The following is a 16,753-nucleotide window of genomic DNA, read 5'->3' as shown; positions in this document are numbered from 1 at the left end:
AGGCAAGATAATGTACTGATCATAATTATGGGAAAGTTGACAATTTGTATCATATTTCCACATAAATCCAAGAGTTATGAAAGTAAAAGCTGGACAAGTTTTGAGATGTGCTCCCCCCCCCCCTCATCATATCAAAAGTTTAAAAGAATTAGACAGTGCAATCCCTATAAAGTATAAGATTTGATGTTTTTTTCCATTAGGCTGTGTACAAATCATGCCTGCAGGAAGTCCAGCCGTCAATTTCACAAAACGCTAAGATTAATCTTATCTCGAGTTAGGACGAGTTACTCGTCCTAACTTAGGATTAATCTTAAGGTCTGCATGCTACAGTGCAGGGTTGGGACTCGTCCTAAGTCCTAAGATTGATCTTAAGTTAGGAAGAGTTTAGTGAAATCGACAGCTGGCTCTGTGGCTCTTTTGTAAACGTGTGATGTCACAGGTCACATCGTCAATATTATGATGTAAATTGTATCATTAAATAAGGGCAAAACCAGATCCCATAAGCCGCTGTTCTTGAATAGGCACATTAAGGATGGAACCATTGCAGACATCAACCAGATTCATTCCAATCACAGAATTGTTGCGTTTATTTTTATTTTCTTCACATAACTGTAGTACATAAACTTTTTTCAAAACCAACGGTTCTTTGCATTTAAATAATTATAATGATTGTTTTACCTGAATAATATATAGTTTCGACTTATTTTATTTACAAAGACACAAATTTAGAGAACCATAAATCACAACAAATTTAAGAGCTCATACGAACAATTCAGGAGCCACAGTCATAATCCATTACACAAACAATGGAATTAAAACTATTATTAATTTTACCATGTAAAAAACCTAACATTCTTACCAAAAGATTTTCTAGGAAAATTGATATTGACATTTGCAACCTTCAAATATATTCGTGATACTTTATTAAACTGACCATGAATCATGTACTCGTCAATAACAACAAAATAACATTCACAATAGCTTTCACAGTGGCCATGATGCCACAATGTCACATAAGCCACAAAGTCTCAATAGCCATCATGTACCAACAGCCACAATGTCACATTAGTCATGATGTCACAATAGCCATGATGTTACAGTAGCCACAAAGTCACAATATACATGATGTCACAATAGATAAAATGATAGCCATGATGTAACAATAGCCACGTAGTCACATCCGCCACAATGTCACATTAGCCATGATGTCACAATGGCCACAATGTCACAATGGCCACAATATCACAGTAGCCACAATGTCACTACTGAATGTCACAATAGCCACGATGTCACAGTAGCCGAAAAGTCACATTGGCCATCATGTCACAATGGCCATGATGTCACAGTAGCCACAAAGTCACAATAGCCACAATGTCACAATAGCCATGATGTCCGGTAGCCATGATGTCACAACAGATGAACAGTAACAATCACTACACTGTAAACATGAGAGTTATAGCTGTGATGTCCATAGCTGTGATGTCAATGTAGCTGTGATGTTATTGCAGCTGTGCGATCACAATAGCTATAGGCCTAATGTCACTACAGCCAGTGTCACAGTAGCCACAATGTCACATCTGTGATGTCACAATAGTTGTGTTTTCGAAATAGTCTTAATATGTCATGATAGTCCCATAGCTTTATCAAGGAATGAGGAGAACTTAGCTGTATCACCAGGAGGAAATGGCTTGAGTGTAGTAGCATCAATCTCTCTCACAACTTCAGCAAGGTTACTGTGTTGAAATCAAGCAAATAAACCACAACTTTATGAGTACTCACTGGTATATTTATATTAACAAACCAGATTGGACAGGACAGAGTTAAATAGGAGCCAATTTCAGAAACAGCTAAGATCGATCTAAACTACAAATCAATAGTAGTTGCTTAGTAAAGTGTGATGTCACAATGCAAATCACTATGGTGATACTGACAATTTTGTCTTGCAATGAATTTTATTGCTTTGCGAAATCGCCACCAGGTATATATTGCCAAAGTAATATTATCCAGTCATCTGCTACATGTAAAGTTGGAGTGCAATCACAAGACGAAAATGGTTCAGTCAGTTCACGATTGGATTTTAAGCATTCAGACATTCAGACATTCGGTACTTTACCGGAGTGAAAACTTAAAGGCAGTGGACACTATTGGTAATTACTCTTGGGGACGAGTAATGGGGAGAGGTTGATGGTATAAAACATTGTGAGAAACGGCTCCCTCTGAAGTGCCATAGTTTTCGAGAAAGAAGTGATTTTCCACGAATTTGATTTCGAGACCTCAGATTTAGAACTTGAGGTCTCGAAATCAACCATCTAAACGCACACAACTTTGTGTGACAAGGGTGTTTTTTTCTTTCATTATTATCTCGCAAGTTCGATGACTGATTGAGCTCAAATTTTCACAGGTTTATTATTTTATGCATATTTTGAGATACACCAACTGTGAAGGCTAGTTTTGACAGAGCATTGTATCTAACATACCTGCATGTTGCATAGAGAAGGTGTCCATCTTGATAAAGTTGATACGCTAACTCAAACTGATGATTACCCATCAGTAACTCATTGATGACAACAAGTAATCGTTTCCCGGCACCTAGTGATTCTAAAACGTTACCAGCTCCTAAGGAAAACAACACAAAGTTCGATCAAACTGGACTTAATATATAGGGTTGTTAACGGACAAGTCTGATGCTATGGAAATAATAATAATATTAATAATATCAAAGTCTTATATAGCGCACGTATCTACCAAACAAGGTACTCAAGGCGCCGAGTATATACAAACTTTCAGAAAGATAGGTTATTGCAGTGATGGTCGGATTCTGAGATGGATTCTGAGACCCAATTATGTAGCACTTACATGTATAAGGGTTTACAAAGTACTACAGCGCATTAAGCAGCCACAACCAGGAACACCGGGGCGAACCCCTTCTCTTTTCGATTAGTGCACTGGGTTCTTTTACATGCGTTACGAAACACATGGGACCAACAGCTTTACGTCCCATCCGAAGGACAAAGCAATGGTAAAGTGGGGATTCGAACCCACACTCTGCTGATCAGACACACCAGAGTTTGAATTCGGTGCTCTTAACCACTTGGTCACGACACTTCCAGTGACTTCCAGTGGTAGTGAACAGCTGTCTGCTGGCAACTATCAGGGGGAGGGCTGTTTTGCGGGAAACTACTTACTACATTAAGTTGGACAATAGTGCTGGGAACACTAGTCTTGCGCAGAGCAGTATTCTCGCTAGATAGTTGGTGAGAGAGACATTTTGCTATCCCTGCGACAGAACTTTAACGATTTGTCCAGGAATTCTTATACATGGCCCAAACTAAGATCAACACCCAAAAGTACAAGATTGTCCACAAAGGACTTCATGAATTACAGTTATAAGTAGAAGATGTCATAGTTAAATTCATTGAGAAGTTCGTCCTTCGTTAAAGGCACTGGACACGTTTTGTAGTAATTGTCAAAAATCAGTATTCTGACTTTTCCAAACATGTATTTAAAATACCAAATCTGTGAAAATTTGCACTCAATTAGTCATTGAAGTTGCAGGAGAATAATGAAAGAAAAAACACCCTCTTTGCACAAATTTGTGAGCTTTCAGTTACTAACAAAACGTTTCAAGCTTGAAGTCTTTTATCATTTGAGTGAGAAGCTACCTTTCTCAAAAACCTTTACTTCAGAGGGAGCCATTTCTCACAATGTGTTATACTACCAACAGCTCTCTATTGCTCGTTACCAAGTAAGTTTATATGCTAACAATTATTTTGAGTAATTACCAATAGTGTCTTTAAAGGCAGTGGACACTATTGGTAATTACTAAAAATAATTATTAGCGTAAAACCTTTCTTGGTGACGAGTAATGTGGAGAGGTTTGATGGTATAAAACATTGTGAGAAACGGCTCTCTCTAAAGTGACATAGTTTTCGAGAAAGAAGTAATTTTCCACGAATTTGATTTCGAGACCTCAGATTTAGAACTTGAGGTCTCGAAATCAACGATCTATTAAACGAACATAACTTCTTATGACAAGGGTGTTTTTTGTCCGTTCATTATTATCTCGCAACTTCGATGACCGATTGAGCTCAAATTTTCACAGGTTAGTTATTTTATGCATATGTTGAGATACACCAACTGTGAAGGCTAGTCTTTGACAATTACCAAGAGTGTCCACTGGCTTTAAGGGTTTGTTCTTACCGGCATGGCTAATAACAAGAGAAGCATTCTGAATGTCATCTGCAATGGTGTCCTTGTAGCGATAATACTCCAATGTAAATCCTGGTTGAAGGATAGGCTCTGGTTCAAATGTTCCTCTACCGATCTGCAACAATACCTTGGTGTATCCTAGAGACTTGAATTGCTGTGGGGGAAACCAGACAAGTACAGTTGAAAATATTAATAACAATAATAATAATAGTAATAACAATACTTGGTTTTTATATAGCGCTTGATCACATCCCTAGGGGCGAGCAAAATGCTTAGTACCAGCATAACTTCCCGTGGAGCTACATTTTGAAGAATGAAACCTATTCCTTTATACTTTACTTTACTTTACTTTAATCCATCGATGCTTGTAGGGTTTCCGTAAAAATAAAAATAAATTTAATTTTGACCTTACACGAGGGTGGTATTTCTCAAAAGACTGCCTGGGTACATTAACCTTTACAAAAATTTGTTTGAAACCTATAAATGCACCATTGGGTGCAAAAATCTGGTATACTAAAAATGTAAACTTTTCAAGATAATCACACTTTTACGGTTTGCTTTGCTATACGTTTGTGTACAAGGTCAAAGTTTATTCGTTAATTACATACGTTTGGCATATCAACATTAACTTAAAAATACACTTTATGGATAGATCTATTACTTGGGGTCAAATTTTGTAAAAATTTCAAAAATGCTAATTTTTTGCCTAATTTGAAATTTTGACCTTAAAATGAGTCGTTAAGACCCCACAGGAAGGTGGTATTTGAATTATTTGTTTTTCTCAAAAACTGCCTGGGTATATTTACCTTTCAAAAAAAGTTGTTTGAAACCAATATTATGCACCAATGAGGATGGGGAGTGCAAAAACAATTGGAGTACTCCAAATGTACCCTTTTCAAGATAATCACACTTTTACACTTCGTTTTGCCATACATTTGTGCACAAGGTCAAAGTTTATACGTTAATTACATAGGTTTGTAGTATCAACATAAAGTTAAAAATACATTTTATGGATAGATCTATCAAATGTAAATAAATTGGACACAAATTTTGAAAATATTGATTTTTGACCTTTTTTGACCTTTTTACCCCACAATGACCTTAAAATTCAAAATCAAGCTGGGCATCCACCCTAATCGTCTTCCCGAGCCCATGATCCATACATCTAGCATGGATGCCAGCCATTAACAAACTATGCCGTGTTTTTTTTTTCTAGAGCACTTTTTAAAGTTTGGCTGGTCTACTACATAGGTGTAGGAGGTTAGCTCCGGTGTTGTAAAGGCCATGAAGGAATTGCGTTGGCCCAATATGCTGCCCATCAGGAACATCCCGGCGAGCCCCTTCACTTTATGATACTAGTGTATGGGGTTATTTAACAAGCACTACACAACATATGGGACCTACAGCTTCACATCTAATTCAAAGGACGCAGCAAAAACTGATTAAGTGTCTTGCTTTTAAGGACATTGGTGTAACGACACTCGAGCCCACACTCTGCTGAACAGAAATACCAGAGCTTGAGTCGACTGTTCTTTTGCATTCGGCCAAGACTAGCCACAGTTACTGGTGGTTCATTAATTGTAAGTACATGTATACCTTTGCACACAGAGTTGTGGGGACTTCATATTATTGTTGTTTTATTATTTTCCTTTTCTGAATAATGACTTATGATCCCCTTCATTGGCGGATACTGGCACTATACAAGACTTTGATTATTATTATTGTTATTTTTATTATTATTTGTGTGGACCCTTGTTCTCATTGTGTAAAAAACTGACAGCTCTGTATATATACCAACAAAAGAAAACTTACACAAGTAAATAAATGACTACAAGAGTTAACCCCAGTTCAAACTTCCTGCCAATGCAAGGCGAAACGAATTTTAACAGCACAGTTATTTCGCATTTATCAGTCTAGAAATGTGTTCAACTCCTGCACAAAACATTCCATGCAAAAACAGCCCTGTATTGCATTCTCATTCGCAGGAAGTATAAACTAGGATCTAACTACTGCAGTAAACTACCAATGTTAACTAAGAGTTATTAACAAGAATTAAACACCAGGAGTTAACTACGAGAGTATCCCCAATATTTAATTGAACTGTAATTAAACTCCCATTGCAACCATTTCTGTATGGTACCAAAGTCAATATGATAAGTGAGGGTAACCATGGAGGAAAAATTAGACCGACCTTACACAACTGTCTTGATGATACTACTTCAATCAGAGGATCAAAGCTGGTTGTTCCAACAGTAACAAATACTATTTTTTCCACCATCGCCATTTCTGAGGAATGATCTTGTTACCTGTGGAATAAAAAGTAAAGATTTGACATCAGTCAATCACTCCTCTCGGATGTTTTTGTGGTGTTGGAGAAAGTCATGAACTCAGTCACTACTCTTATTTATTAATTCCGATTCATAAATACCCCAGACAGTTTCGCAACTCCTATTGGTAGAGAGCGCGTCAAGTTGGGAGTGTTTAAACGGCTGCTACTGACCAGCTGGAGCTGTTTATAACCGGCTGGCTTCCATGTGTCGCACATATTATCATGCGGAACATGAAATTCATAGCTATTAGTAACAGCGCATAGTCTATTTCTAAGGGCACGCACGTAATCTATTTCTAAGCGCGCACAGCACATGAAACAGATTCTTGACAAAGTTTTTGAAAAAAATACTCTTCAGTTGTCGAAGTGTCTTTAAGTGTACGTTTTTTTAACAAAAGGACATGAACAGAAATAAAAGAGTGTATGTGTAACTGTTGTAATAATTTTAAGAAAGTGGACACTATTGGTAGTTGTCATGACTAGTCTTCACAGTTGGTGTACCTCAACACATGCATAAAATAACAAACCTGTGAAAATTTGAGCTCAATCCGTTGTCGAAGTTGCGAGATAATAATTAAAGAAAAAACACCCTTGTCACACGTTGTTAGTTGTGATAACCTAAAAATTTCGACAGCTAGTCACCAAATTCGCCCCACTTTCACCACTTTCAAAAATCATGACACAAATTCTGAGGGTACGAACTTAATCCGCAATGTCTAATGAACACTCAAAACACCATTGAGAAAATATTTTTGAAGAAAAAGGACAAAAACTTCGAATTCCCAGGTTTATATTTTTGCTTTGCAAACGCATTATTTTGTTGTTGGGCTAAACCATTCTGTGAAAGGGGTGTTACAATGTAGCAGTGCGTGTGCGTGCTGTCCGTTTCCATTGCACGCCGTTCACTCATAATGGCGTGCACTCACTGCAGCACTGCAACATTGTAACACACCCCTTTACAGAATGGTTTAGCCCAACAACAAAATTATGCGTTTGCAAAGCGATGCGACAGCTTCAAAATATAAAACTTTGGAATTCGCTCCAGGAATTCGTTGTGTGCTTCCTGATGCTTGATTTTGAGACTTCAAATTCTACAGTTGGGTTGAGGACTTGAGGTCTCGAAATCAAATTAGATGAAAATTACTTCTTTCTCGAAAACTACATCACTTCAGAGGGAGCCGTTTCTCACAATGTTTTATACTATCAACCTCTCCCCATTACTCGTAATCAAGAAAGGTTTTATGATAATCCTTTTATTTGAGTAATTACCATAGTGTCCACTGCCTTTAATTAAATGTTAAATTTATTATTGTACTTTGTAGATTAATATAGAGGAACCCTGATCCGACTGCTGCCTCCATGATCTGACTTATTATATGTGATTCTAGGTCATGTGGAGTATCAATAAAGTCATGCACATGTATGCTATTCATTTAATCATTCATTGGGAAAAACAACACATGACATTAGTAGCCGACCGTCCCCCGTACTTAAGTTAAAGTTTTACACCACAACATTAACACTGACACTGACCGTCCTGGAGCGCTGGACTCGCGATGCATCCAACTCGTCTTTGTTAGAGGCTACGCTACACTCTCATCAAAACAGTCACACGCCGCAACAATTAACACTACACAGCATCGGTACTTGATCAACAGGAATAGTGTACTTTCCGTAACAACAGTCGAATAAGTTGAAGAAGCGAGCTCTTTGGTTGGAAGAAGTTTTAGAGCATAGACTGTGGACGTACCCCAAAACATGCTGTAGGAAAACAAACTCTTGAGGGCGCTGTTCGTGAGACCATTATTTGTTTGTTTACAAACATCGACGATTCCGCATAAACTCCTCTTCCTTTAAAGGCCGCAATTCAGGACAACGAATTTTTGGCAATTGCGGCTGATAATTGTTTCCAATTGTTGAATTCAACACTGTTTTCTTTAAAACATTTTCGCAAGCTGTGGCTGTCTGTTTTTGCGTTTTTTTTCCAATCTTGGTTGGCGCAACTTGTAGAAACCATTTCAGCCGAATATGCACATTGAAAAGTGTGGCACTGGCGTCCAGCTGTGACCACGTGACCAAAGAAAAGTGGTCACTCCATGTCGCACAGGGTTCACCGCACTTAATAAGATCCCCCATATCAACCAAAGCTAAAACACTATATTCCAAAATATAATAATAGTTAATGAAGAAAACTTATAAAGAATAAAGAGAATGCTTATATGCTCATTAACTTGTTTGTTCTGCCCCGCCCCGAAATTCTGTCCCTCATCTAGCGAACTGATACTTTATGGACTCCCTGGAATGTGTTTTTGAATGTGATTTTTATCGTCTATAGTCTCGGGAACTTGACGGGCCTGTACCCACTGACTCCTTCAAGTCTGTTTCAAGCTTACTATGGAGGTAAGTAATTCTGATCCTGCTATTTGCTTATTTTCAACATAAGATATTATACCTATAATAACCAGTGGGGTCGATTTCACAAAGTTAAGACTAGTCTCAAGATATATCAAAAACGTACAGCTAGTCCTAAGTTAGGACTTGTTACTCGTCCTAGCTCGAGATAAGACTAGTCCTTACTCTTTGTAAAATCCACCCCTGGACATCTTATAGACCAGTATTCTTATTTGGTGTATCCCGACAGCATAAAGTAAGAAATCTGTGAAAAAGTTGGACTCAGTTGGTCATCGAAGTTTTGCAAGAGAATAGTGATAGAAAAAACACCTTTGTTGCACAAATTGGTGTGCTTTCAGATGCCTAATAAACGGCTTCATGACTGAAGTATTTTAACATTCGAGTGGGAAATGATCTCTTTCTATAAGAAAATTTAAAAAAAAAATTACTTCAGAGGGAGCCGTTTCTCACAATGTTTGAACCTATAAAAAGCTCTCCATTGCTCGTTACTAATTTGTTTTAATTCTTTACAACTATTTTGAATAATCCCCATCAGTATCCAGTGCCTTCGATGTTTTTTACGCTTTCTCTTGTTTTACTTTTAACTATTCAGATTGTGCGTCCTTTGACAAATTTGATGGAGCGATCGACACGATTACAAACCACAATATTCGCATGACCAGGGTGTTTCCCAACAAGGCAGAATGGCAATTCAACGGAAATCAGATCAATCCCGGTTTGTATACAATTTATGAACTTGTGTAAAAGGAATTCGAGCCCAAATTGAAGTAGTAACCCTTCGTTAGAAGGGGAAAGTATGCTACCAGGTAGAGATGGGGCCCATAACGAAATAGTTTAAGTTCACGGCCCAATTTCATAAAGCTGTTAAAGCAGAAAATACTGCTGGAAATTTGGTTTTGCTAAGTTAAAATTGAGTGGGGCACCAGCCATCCATCTTTTTATAAACTAAACTAAACTAAACTAAACTAAGCTATGAAATATTAATGAACAAAAGGCATCAATTATGAAATAAACGAGTAGAACTCGGTTAAGCTTTGTTTCTGAAAATTGATATTTTTAATTTTTGTTTTCCCTTACAGGCAAAGAGGTTTCCGAAGTACTTGATATGAAATATTAAACTATGGCTGATTTATCCAAACTGCAAAATTAAAACATGAATGATTCTCGGTAGAACTATCAAAGTTTTGTTTTTAATATAACAATGTAATTTTTTTTTCTGGAACCCTTGTTTATCAATATATCCAAAATGTAATAGTACTTCAATGTCAAGATAAAAGATAAGTCACTGGCAATTTAACATTTTAAATAATTACAAAACATTAAGGTGTTGCAATAAGGGTATTTTGTGCCCCATGACACATAAGCCTTTTATAAATTATTTAAGTTTTGCAATGGGGTATTCTCTGCCCCAAGGCACATTTTTTCCTTTATAAATTATTTAAGTATTACAACGGGGTATTCTCTGCCCCAAGGCACATATAGCTTTTATAAATTATTTAAGTATTACAACGGGGTATTCTCTGCCCCAAGGCACATTTTTTCCTTTAAAAATTATTTAAGTATTACAACGGGGTATTCTCTGCCCCAAGGCACATATAGCTTTTATAAATTATTTAAGTATTGCAATGGGGTATTCTCTGCCCCAAGGCACATATAGCTTTTATAAATTATTTAAGTATTGCAATAAGGGTATTCTCTGCCCCATGACACATAAGCCTTTTATAAATTATTTAAGTTTTGCAATGGGGTATTCTCTGCCCCAAGGCACATTTTTTCCTTTATAAATTATTTAAGTATTACAACGGGGTATTCTCTGCCCCAAGGCACATAGCTTTTATAAATTATTTAAGTATTACAACGGGGTATTCTCTGCCCCAAGGCACATTTTTTCCTTTAAAAATTATTTAAGTATTACAACGGATTATTCTCTGCCCCAAGGCACATATAGCTTTTATAAATTATTTAAGTATTGCAATGGGGTATTCTCTGCCCCAAGGCACATATAGCTTTTATAAATTATTTAAGTATTGCAATGGGGTATTCTCTGCCCCATGACACATAAGCCTTTTATAAATTATTTAAGTTTTGCAATGGGGTCTTCTCTGCCCCAAGGCACATTTTTTCCTTTATAAATTATTTAAGTATTACAACGGGGTATTCTCTGCCCCAAGGCACATATAGCTTTTATAAATTATTTAAGTATTACAACGGGGTATTCTCTGCCCCATGGCACATATTTTTAATTATAAATTATTTCAAGTATTGCAATGGGGTATTCTCTGCCCCATGGCACATATTTTTAATTATAAATTATTTCAAGTATTGCAATGGGGTATTCTCTGCCCCAAGGCACATATAGCTTTTATAAATTATTTAAGTATTGCAACGGGGTATTCTCTGCCCCATGGCATTTTTTCTTCTTTTTTACATTATTTTAAGTAATGCAATGGGGTGTTCTCTGCCCCATGGTTTTCATTTTTTACTAAATGAAGATGTTGTTTTGAATGCAATACCGGACATGAGTAAGCTCGGGTCGCTGAGAAGGATCTGGTGATTTGCATTTATCACCAAGTTGTTCTAGAATGGTAACTGCTCCCAACTTGCCGATGAAATAGAGAACCCATCCGAGTTGAAAAATATCACTTTTGGTCGACTGGGGCTTTGCATCATCGACCATTTCAGGGGGGATATGGCGATGAAACCTGCGATATGTTTTCTTCTCATCACTTGTTAGAACATAGTTTCTTGGGTTAATTGTTGTTGTAGCCACACCTACATCAATCACATATGCACGCCAGAGATGTGTCGGAGCGTCATATGACATCAAAATATTGTCCGTCTTGATGTCATTGTGTAGCAGTCCTTCAGAGTGCATGTGTTTGATTCCATCCACCACGTTCATGGCAATGGATCTCCAATCGGCCGGGTCTAAGGTCAAACGTCTAGACCCCTCAAGAGCCTCACCTAATGTCAGACACTTAGCTAATGCTTCATCGCCAATGAACTGCATGGCTACTGCCCTAAACTGATCAACTTCTATAGTTCCATGCAAGTTTGGGAAACTATCGTGTTCAGAGAGAAGGGACAGGATTCGAACTTCTCTATCCACTGTGTCTTTATCCACAGTTGGTACACATTTGACAGCTACGGGTTCATTGTTGTAAACCATCATTAAGACACCTCCATGGGCGCCTTGCCCAAGTACTACCTTACCCTGCGGAGGTGTCTTAAAATCAGACAGCTCAATGGATGGAATACTTATTCCTTGCAAGTAATTATCTAAAGCTTGAGTCACAGGACTGAGAAGTTGTTTGGGCTGCTTTGGTGATTGTTGTTGACTTGCAGAACTTCCCTGAGAGGATGTTGTTGAGGCTGCTTGGGCACCTGCTGGCAATGCTGCTGGTGCAGATGGTTGTGGTTTTGGTGTCTCTACCTTTGGTTGGTGTAATGGAACTGCAGACTTAGACTCTGGGGCAGCAGTACATGAAACTTTAGATGGTGGTCTTGAAAATAATGACATTGTTTTTGAAAACGAAGAGCTTGTTGGTGCAAAAGCTGACCTTTGTCCTCTGGGTGTCTTACATTTGGTTGTCGTCTGTTGTTGGCTTGGTGATTCCACTACCTTCAGAACAGAAGCTGCTGCTGGTGTTGCTGTTGCAGCTGTTGCACAAGTTGGTCCTGTCTCTTTTGCTGCTGCTGGTGCAACTGCTTTTGGCACAGCAGGTGCTGTTGGTGCTGCTGTTGCTGCTGCTTTACCAGTTGACCCTGTCTCTATTGCGGCTTGTGGTGCAACTGCTTTCGGCACAACAGATACTGTTGGTGCTGCTGTTGCTGCTGCTTTACCAGTTGATCCTGTCTCTTTTGCTGCTGGTGGTGCAACTGCTTTTGGCACAGCAGGTGCTGTTTGTGCTGCTGTTGCTGCTGCTTTACCAGTTGATCCTGTCTCAATTGCTGTTGGTGGTGATTGACATACCTTTCCTGTGGTTAGTGTTAATGTTGCAGTAGCAGACTGCGTTTGTGCGTGGACTGATATTGTCGATGCCGGCACAATTGACGCTATAACTGTTGCAGGTGCAGATTTTGGTTCTGTTTTAGTCTCATCGGCTGTTTTTGCTTCTTGTGTTGTTTCTGGTGAAACTGTTGTCGGTTTGTTGGCGGGAAGTTGTTGAAGCTTCCTTTGCAGAGATTGAGATTTCTGCTGCTTGTGTTTTTGCTGCTGCGGCTGCTGCTGCTCATGATATTGCTCCTGCTGCAGTTGCTGGTGTGGATATTGATGCTGCTGACAACTATCCGGTTGTAGGTTGGATACTGAAGGGGTTGTCTGTAACTGATTTATTTGAGTTACAATTTGAGAAGGGGTTATCTTGCCTTCCAGGCAGGAGTGCATCGGAGGTTGTGTTGCTGTTGTTGAACTCCACACGGGAGCAAATTGGCACCTGTATCCAAACTTGCTTCTCAGAGTCGCTGATGGCGATAGGGGTGTTTCAGACCATGGTGTCTCCAAAAGATCCGAATGTATTTCGGACGGGTAATGATGCTCAAGGTGGAAACGGAGAGATGTCCTCCTGATTACAAATAATCAAGAAACAAAGTATTTTATGATGGATTTTGCAAACGAAGCGTTTCGCTCAAGTTTAAAACGGGGAATATGATCTCCTGATCAATATAAATATGAATGAAATTATTTCATTTAAAGTTGGTTTAAAAATGTATCACCCATAATTCCACAACACTTCATGTAAATTAAATATTTTTTTACGGTAACGAAAAAGATCGAAGTATTTTATTGTCATGATACACAATGCATGAAATTTGTTTACCATTTAAGGAGGAAAAATAAGCATAAATGCAGCATCAAAAGAAAGTTACAAATTTACAGAAATATGTGAAGAAAGTCATCAATTTTGATTTGATCAAGTTCTAGTGAAAAGACATCGTAGGCTTACTTACTGTAACCGATGGTTGGATAAGAGCATCAGAGTATGAGGTTCGAGGTACGTGTACAGATGAAGCCAGTGCTGTATCGAAAAACAAGACAGAAAGTTGTTCTAATACGTAAGAATGACGACCCCAAAAACATTTCATTTAATCAATAATAGTATAATAATAATATAATAATCAATAATAAATAATAGTTTAAAATGTGAACCAAATTATAGAGAGTATGAGGCTGTCAGATTAAGCCAAAGCTTACAGAAGACAGCCTGGACAGACAAACTACAAACAAGGAGACAAGACAAACAGGTAACAAGAAAAACCAAAAACCCTGGGTTGATATGAGATAAATATGAACAAACTAGCAAATATTTACAGATATTTTAAACTGCCTGATTATTCTACGCGAAATTTATCTTCAATGCAAAATTTTCTGAAAAACGGCACTCTAATAGTTCCATCCAGTAAGATCAAAACAGAAAGTTTATTTGCGTCTCTTTAAAACATCTTTGTTTAATAGTTGGAAATTTGTATCGGTGATCAAGAATATTAATGTTGCCTCTACTAGCTACCGGATAATCTTGGTGATTTAGTTGATAACACACTGCTCTTGAAGTACAAAAGGTGTCGTGGGTTCGAATCCCGCCCGAGTAATGATCGGTGTTTATGGGGAAAACCCCCAAAAATCTTTATTTGACTAAACATTATCTTATTTTGTTGGAAATGTTAAAAGTAGTTATTAAATAGTTTGAGAATGAGACTCAGTATTAACGTAATCAAATTTAGTTATTTATTTTCCAACGAAATGTTGCAACAACTAAGATTCTAAAATTACCTGACATGTCCCCGCCAGTTCACCGCAATCAACGCAAGTTTCTTCCCCCAAGAAACCCATCTCTCTCCGTACGTTCCATGCCTGTTTTTGTACAGAGAGTAATAACTATTTCAATGGTTGTTCCTCTTTCAAAATGCTCTCATGTCTAAAAGGGCTAAATTTAACTCAATCTAAGTCAATATTTTAATTCATACTACTCTTCTGATACAAGATATTACATAGATAAGCGAAATATTAAGCATAGAAAATGGGGGAAAATAGTTTATCTACGTAAAACAAAATAAAAAAAGTTATATGAGGCTGTCGGATTAAAGGCAGTGGACAATTGGTTATTACTCAAAATAAATATTAGCAAAAAACAAGTAATGGGGAGAGGTTGATAATATAAAACATTGTGAGAAACAGCTCCATCCAAAGTAATGTAGTTTCGTGAAAGAAGTAGTTTTCCACATATTTGATTTCGAGACCGCAGAATAAGATTTTATGGTCTCAAAATCAAACACCTAAAAGCACACAATTTCGTGTGACAAGGGTGTTATTTCTTTCATTATTATCTCGCAACTTCGGCTACCAATTGAGCTCAAATGTTCACAGGTTTGTTATTTTATGCATATGTTGAGATCCACCAAGTGACAAGAGTGTCCAGGGTCTGTAATAGTAAACTTGCTGTTTTCTTTTGAGGGAGTGTTGGCTCTGAAAAGAGCCGTGTATATACACGCTTAGAGTCAGGTATTTTTATGTAAACGTCATCACATGCACAGTAACTTCTGAAGTTTGTATCGATTAAAACTCAACTAACCTGTCCGCCGCAATCGGTGCAACATTCCCTCTTCCTAGGGAAGTTCAAGTGAACATTCATAACATTCATCTTTGAGTACTGGATTGAGGAGAATAACAGAACACATTAAACCATTTGTTTAAAATACGACCTATGAGAATGTGGATAAAACAAACTAAGCTCTAGAAAGAAACAAGAATATATGCTATCCCTTCTTTTGTTTTGTTTCTGAAGAAGCTCCAGTTTGGATCGAAAGCTGAGACCATCTTCCCTATACTCATTATAATAATTATAACTATTGGATAGTATTATTAAAATTTCTTTGTGAGTTCAGAATCTGTACGTAATCGAGGAGTAGTTTTGTTCAAGCATTTTTTTAAGCCATCGTTCTGAATTGAAACACTATACTTATGTAAGATAAGTTCATAGTATTACCATACCAATATCAAAATGGAAATTAGTTCTCATTGACATGACCTGCACACAATCAGGAAAACTTTCAAACTTTCTATACAATTTCATATCACATTAAAAAGAAACGAATAATAGCAAGCAAAGACTGTATAGTAAAGAGGCATGATATAAAATACTTACTTGGAAAATGATCCAAAAACGTCTGGTTCTTCTTCACTAAAAGTCGTCTCCTGATTTTCACAATTACTGATTCGCTAATCGTTTATCTCAGTTCAAATCGCTGTGAAAGCTCCAAAAAGCACTTGTGTTTTCACGTAAACCTGTGAGTGGTGTGTTTGTATTTCTGTGGTGTATGATGGGCGTTAACATTAAGACCGCGTGTACCAAAGCAACAGAAGTCAACATTCCCGCCAATGTGACGTCACAAACAACTTGGAACGTTTGATAGACCTCTTGCGTGCAGCGCCGTATAGCTGAGAGGTGCGCGGCACGCGTCATGCGCATGTATCAACCATGTGAGAGGTCTTGGGTCTTCAAGACCTCTCATTGGTTGATAGTTGCGCCAACACTGTGTTTTCTTCTTACTTTTCTTCTTACTTGCATTCGCAAACGCATTCCAGATGTGCTAACCGTTGGAGACGAGAACGCACCAGACTATGACGTAGCTCGCATTAACTGCGGCAATTTCCTTCATTTGGCGCACAGTTTCTACTCGAACACCAACTGGATTGAGCTAAACAGATTCTATGCAACTTCAAGAGAGGGCGATCCAGAGGTCATTACACCCTCCAGAAATCTTGGTGAGGCAATTTGATGGGTCACCGTGGTCCAGTGGTTAGAA

The 16,753-nt window shown here is 37.8% G+C and overlaps 2 protein-coding genes across 2 annotated transcripts; both read right to left on the bottom strand.

The window, feature by feature from the left end:
* Positions 1-559: 559 nt before the first annotated feature.
* LOC139937305 (UDP-N-acetylglucosamine transferase subunit ALG13-like) lies at positions 560-8,328 on the bottom strand. Its single transcript, XM_071932409.1, has 5 exons — positions 8,072-8,328; positions 6,401-6,515; positions 4,201-4,363; positions 2,478-2,616; positions 560-1,733 (listed from the first exon to the last, which is right to left on the bottom strand). The coding sequence occupies exons 2-5, from the start codon at positions 6,491-6,493 to the stop codon at positions 1,622-1,624; spliced, it is 507 nt and encodes a 168-aa protein (XP_071788510.1). The 5' UTR covers positions 6,494-6,515; positions 8,072-8,328; the 3' UTR covers positions 560-1,621.
* Positions 8,329-10,080: 1,752 nt separating this feature from the next.
* Positions 10,081-16,250, bottom strand: LOC139937369 (uncharacterized). Its single transcript, XM_071932482.1, has 5 exons — positions 16,093-16,250; positions 15,520-15,597; positions 14,721-14,801; positions 13,901-13,968; positions 10,081-13,515 (listed from the first exon to the last, which is right to left on the bottom strand). Exons 2-5 carry the CDS (start codon positions 15,586-15,588, stop codon positions 11,433-11,435), a joined length of 2,301 nt encoding a protein of 766 aa, XP_071788583.1. The 5' UTR covers positions 15,589-15,597; positions 16,093-16,250; the 3' UTR covers positions 10,081-11,432.
* Between the last annotated feature and the right edge of the window lie 503 nt (positions 16,251-16,753).

The sequence above is a fragment of the Asterias amurensis genome, chromosome 5 (assembly GCF_032118995.1).
Source record: "Asterias amurensis chromosome 5, ASM3211899v1".
Classification (NCBI taxonomy): Eukaryota; Metazoa; Echinodermata; class Asteroidea; order Forcipulatida; family Asteriidae; genus Asterias; species Asterias amurensis.
This window is presented reverse-complemented; position numbering and strand designations above follow the sequence as displayed.

Coding starts and splice junctions, on each gene's coding strand:
- LOC139937305 (XM_071932409.1), bottom strand. CDS start 6,493: ATGGCGATGGTGGAAAAAATAGTATTTGTTACTGTTGGAACAACCAGC. Junction 4,364..6,400: donor CATCAAGACAGTTGTGTAAG/GTCGGTCTAATT, acceptor TTTCCCCCACAG/CAATTCAAGTCTCTAGGATA. Junction 1,734..2,477: donor CTTCTCTATGCAACATGCAG/GTATGTTAGATA, acceptor ATTTCAACACAG/TAACCTTGCTGAAGTTGTGA.
- LOC139937369 (XM_071932482.1), bottom strand. CDS start 15,588: ATGAATGTTATGAATGTTCACTTGAACTTCCCTAGGAAGAGGGAATGT. Junction 14,802..15,519: donor GCACCGATTGCGGCGGACAG/GTTAGTTGAGTT, acceptor GTACAAAAACAG/GCATGGAACGTACGGAGAGA. Junction 13,969..14,720: donor AACTGGCGGGGACATGTCAG/GTAATTTTAGAA, acceptor TTTTCGATACAG/CACTGGCTTCATCTGTACAC.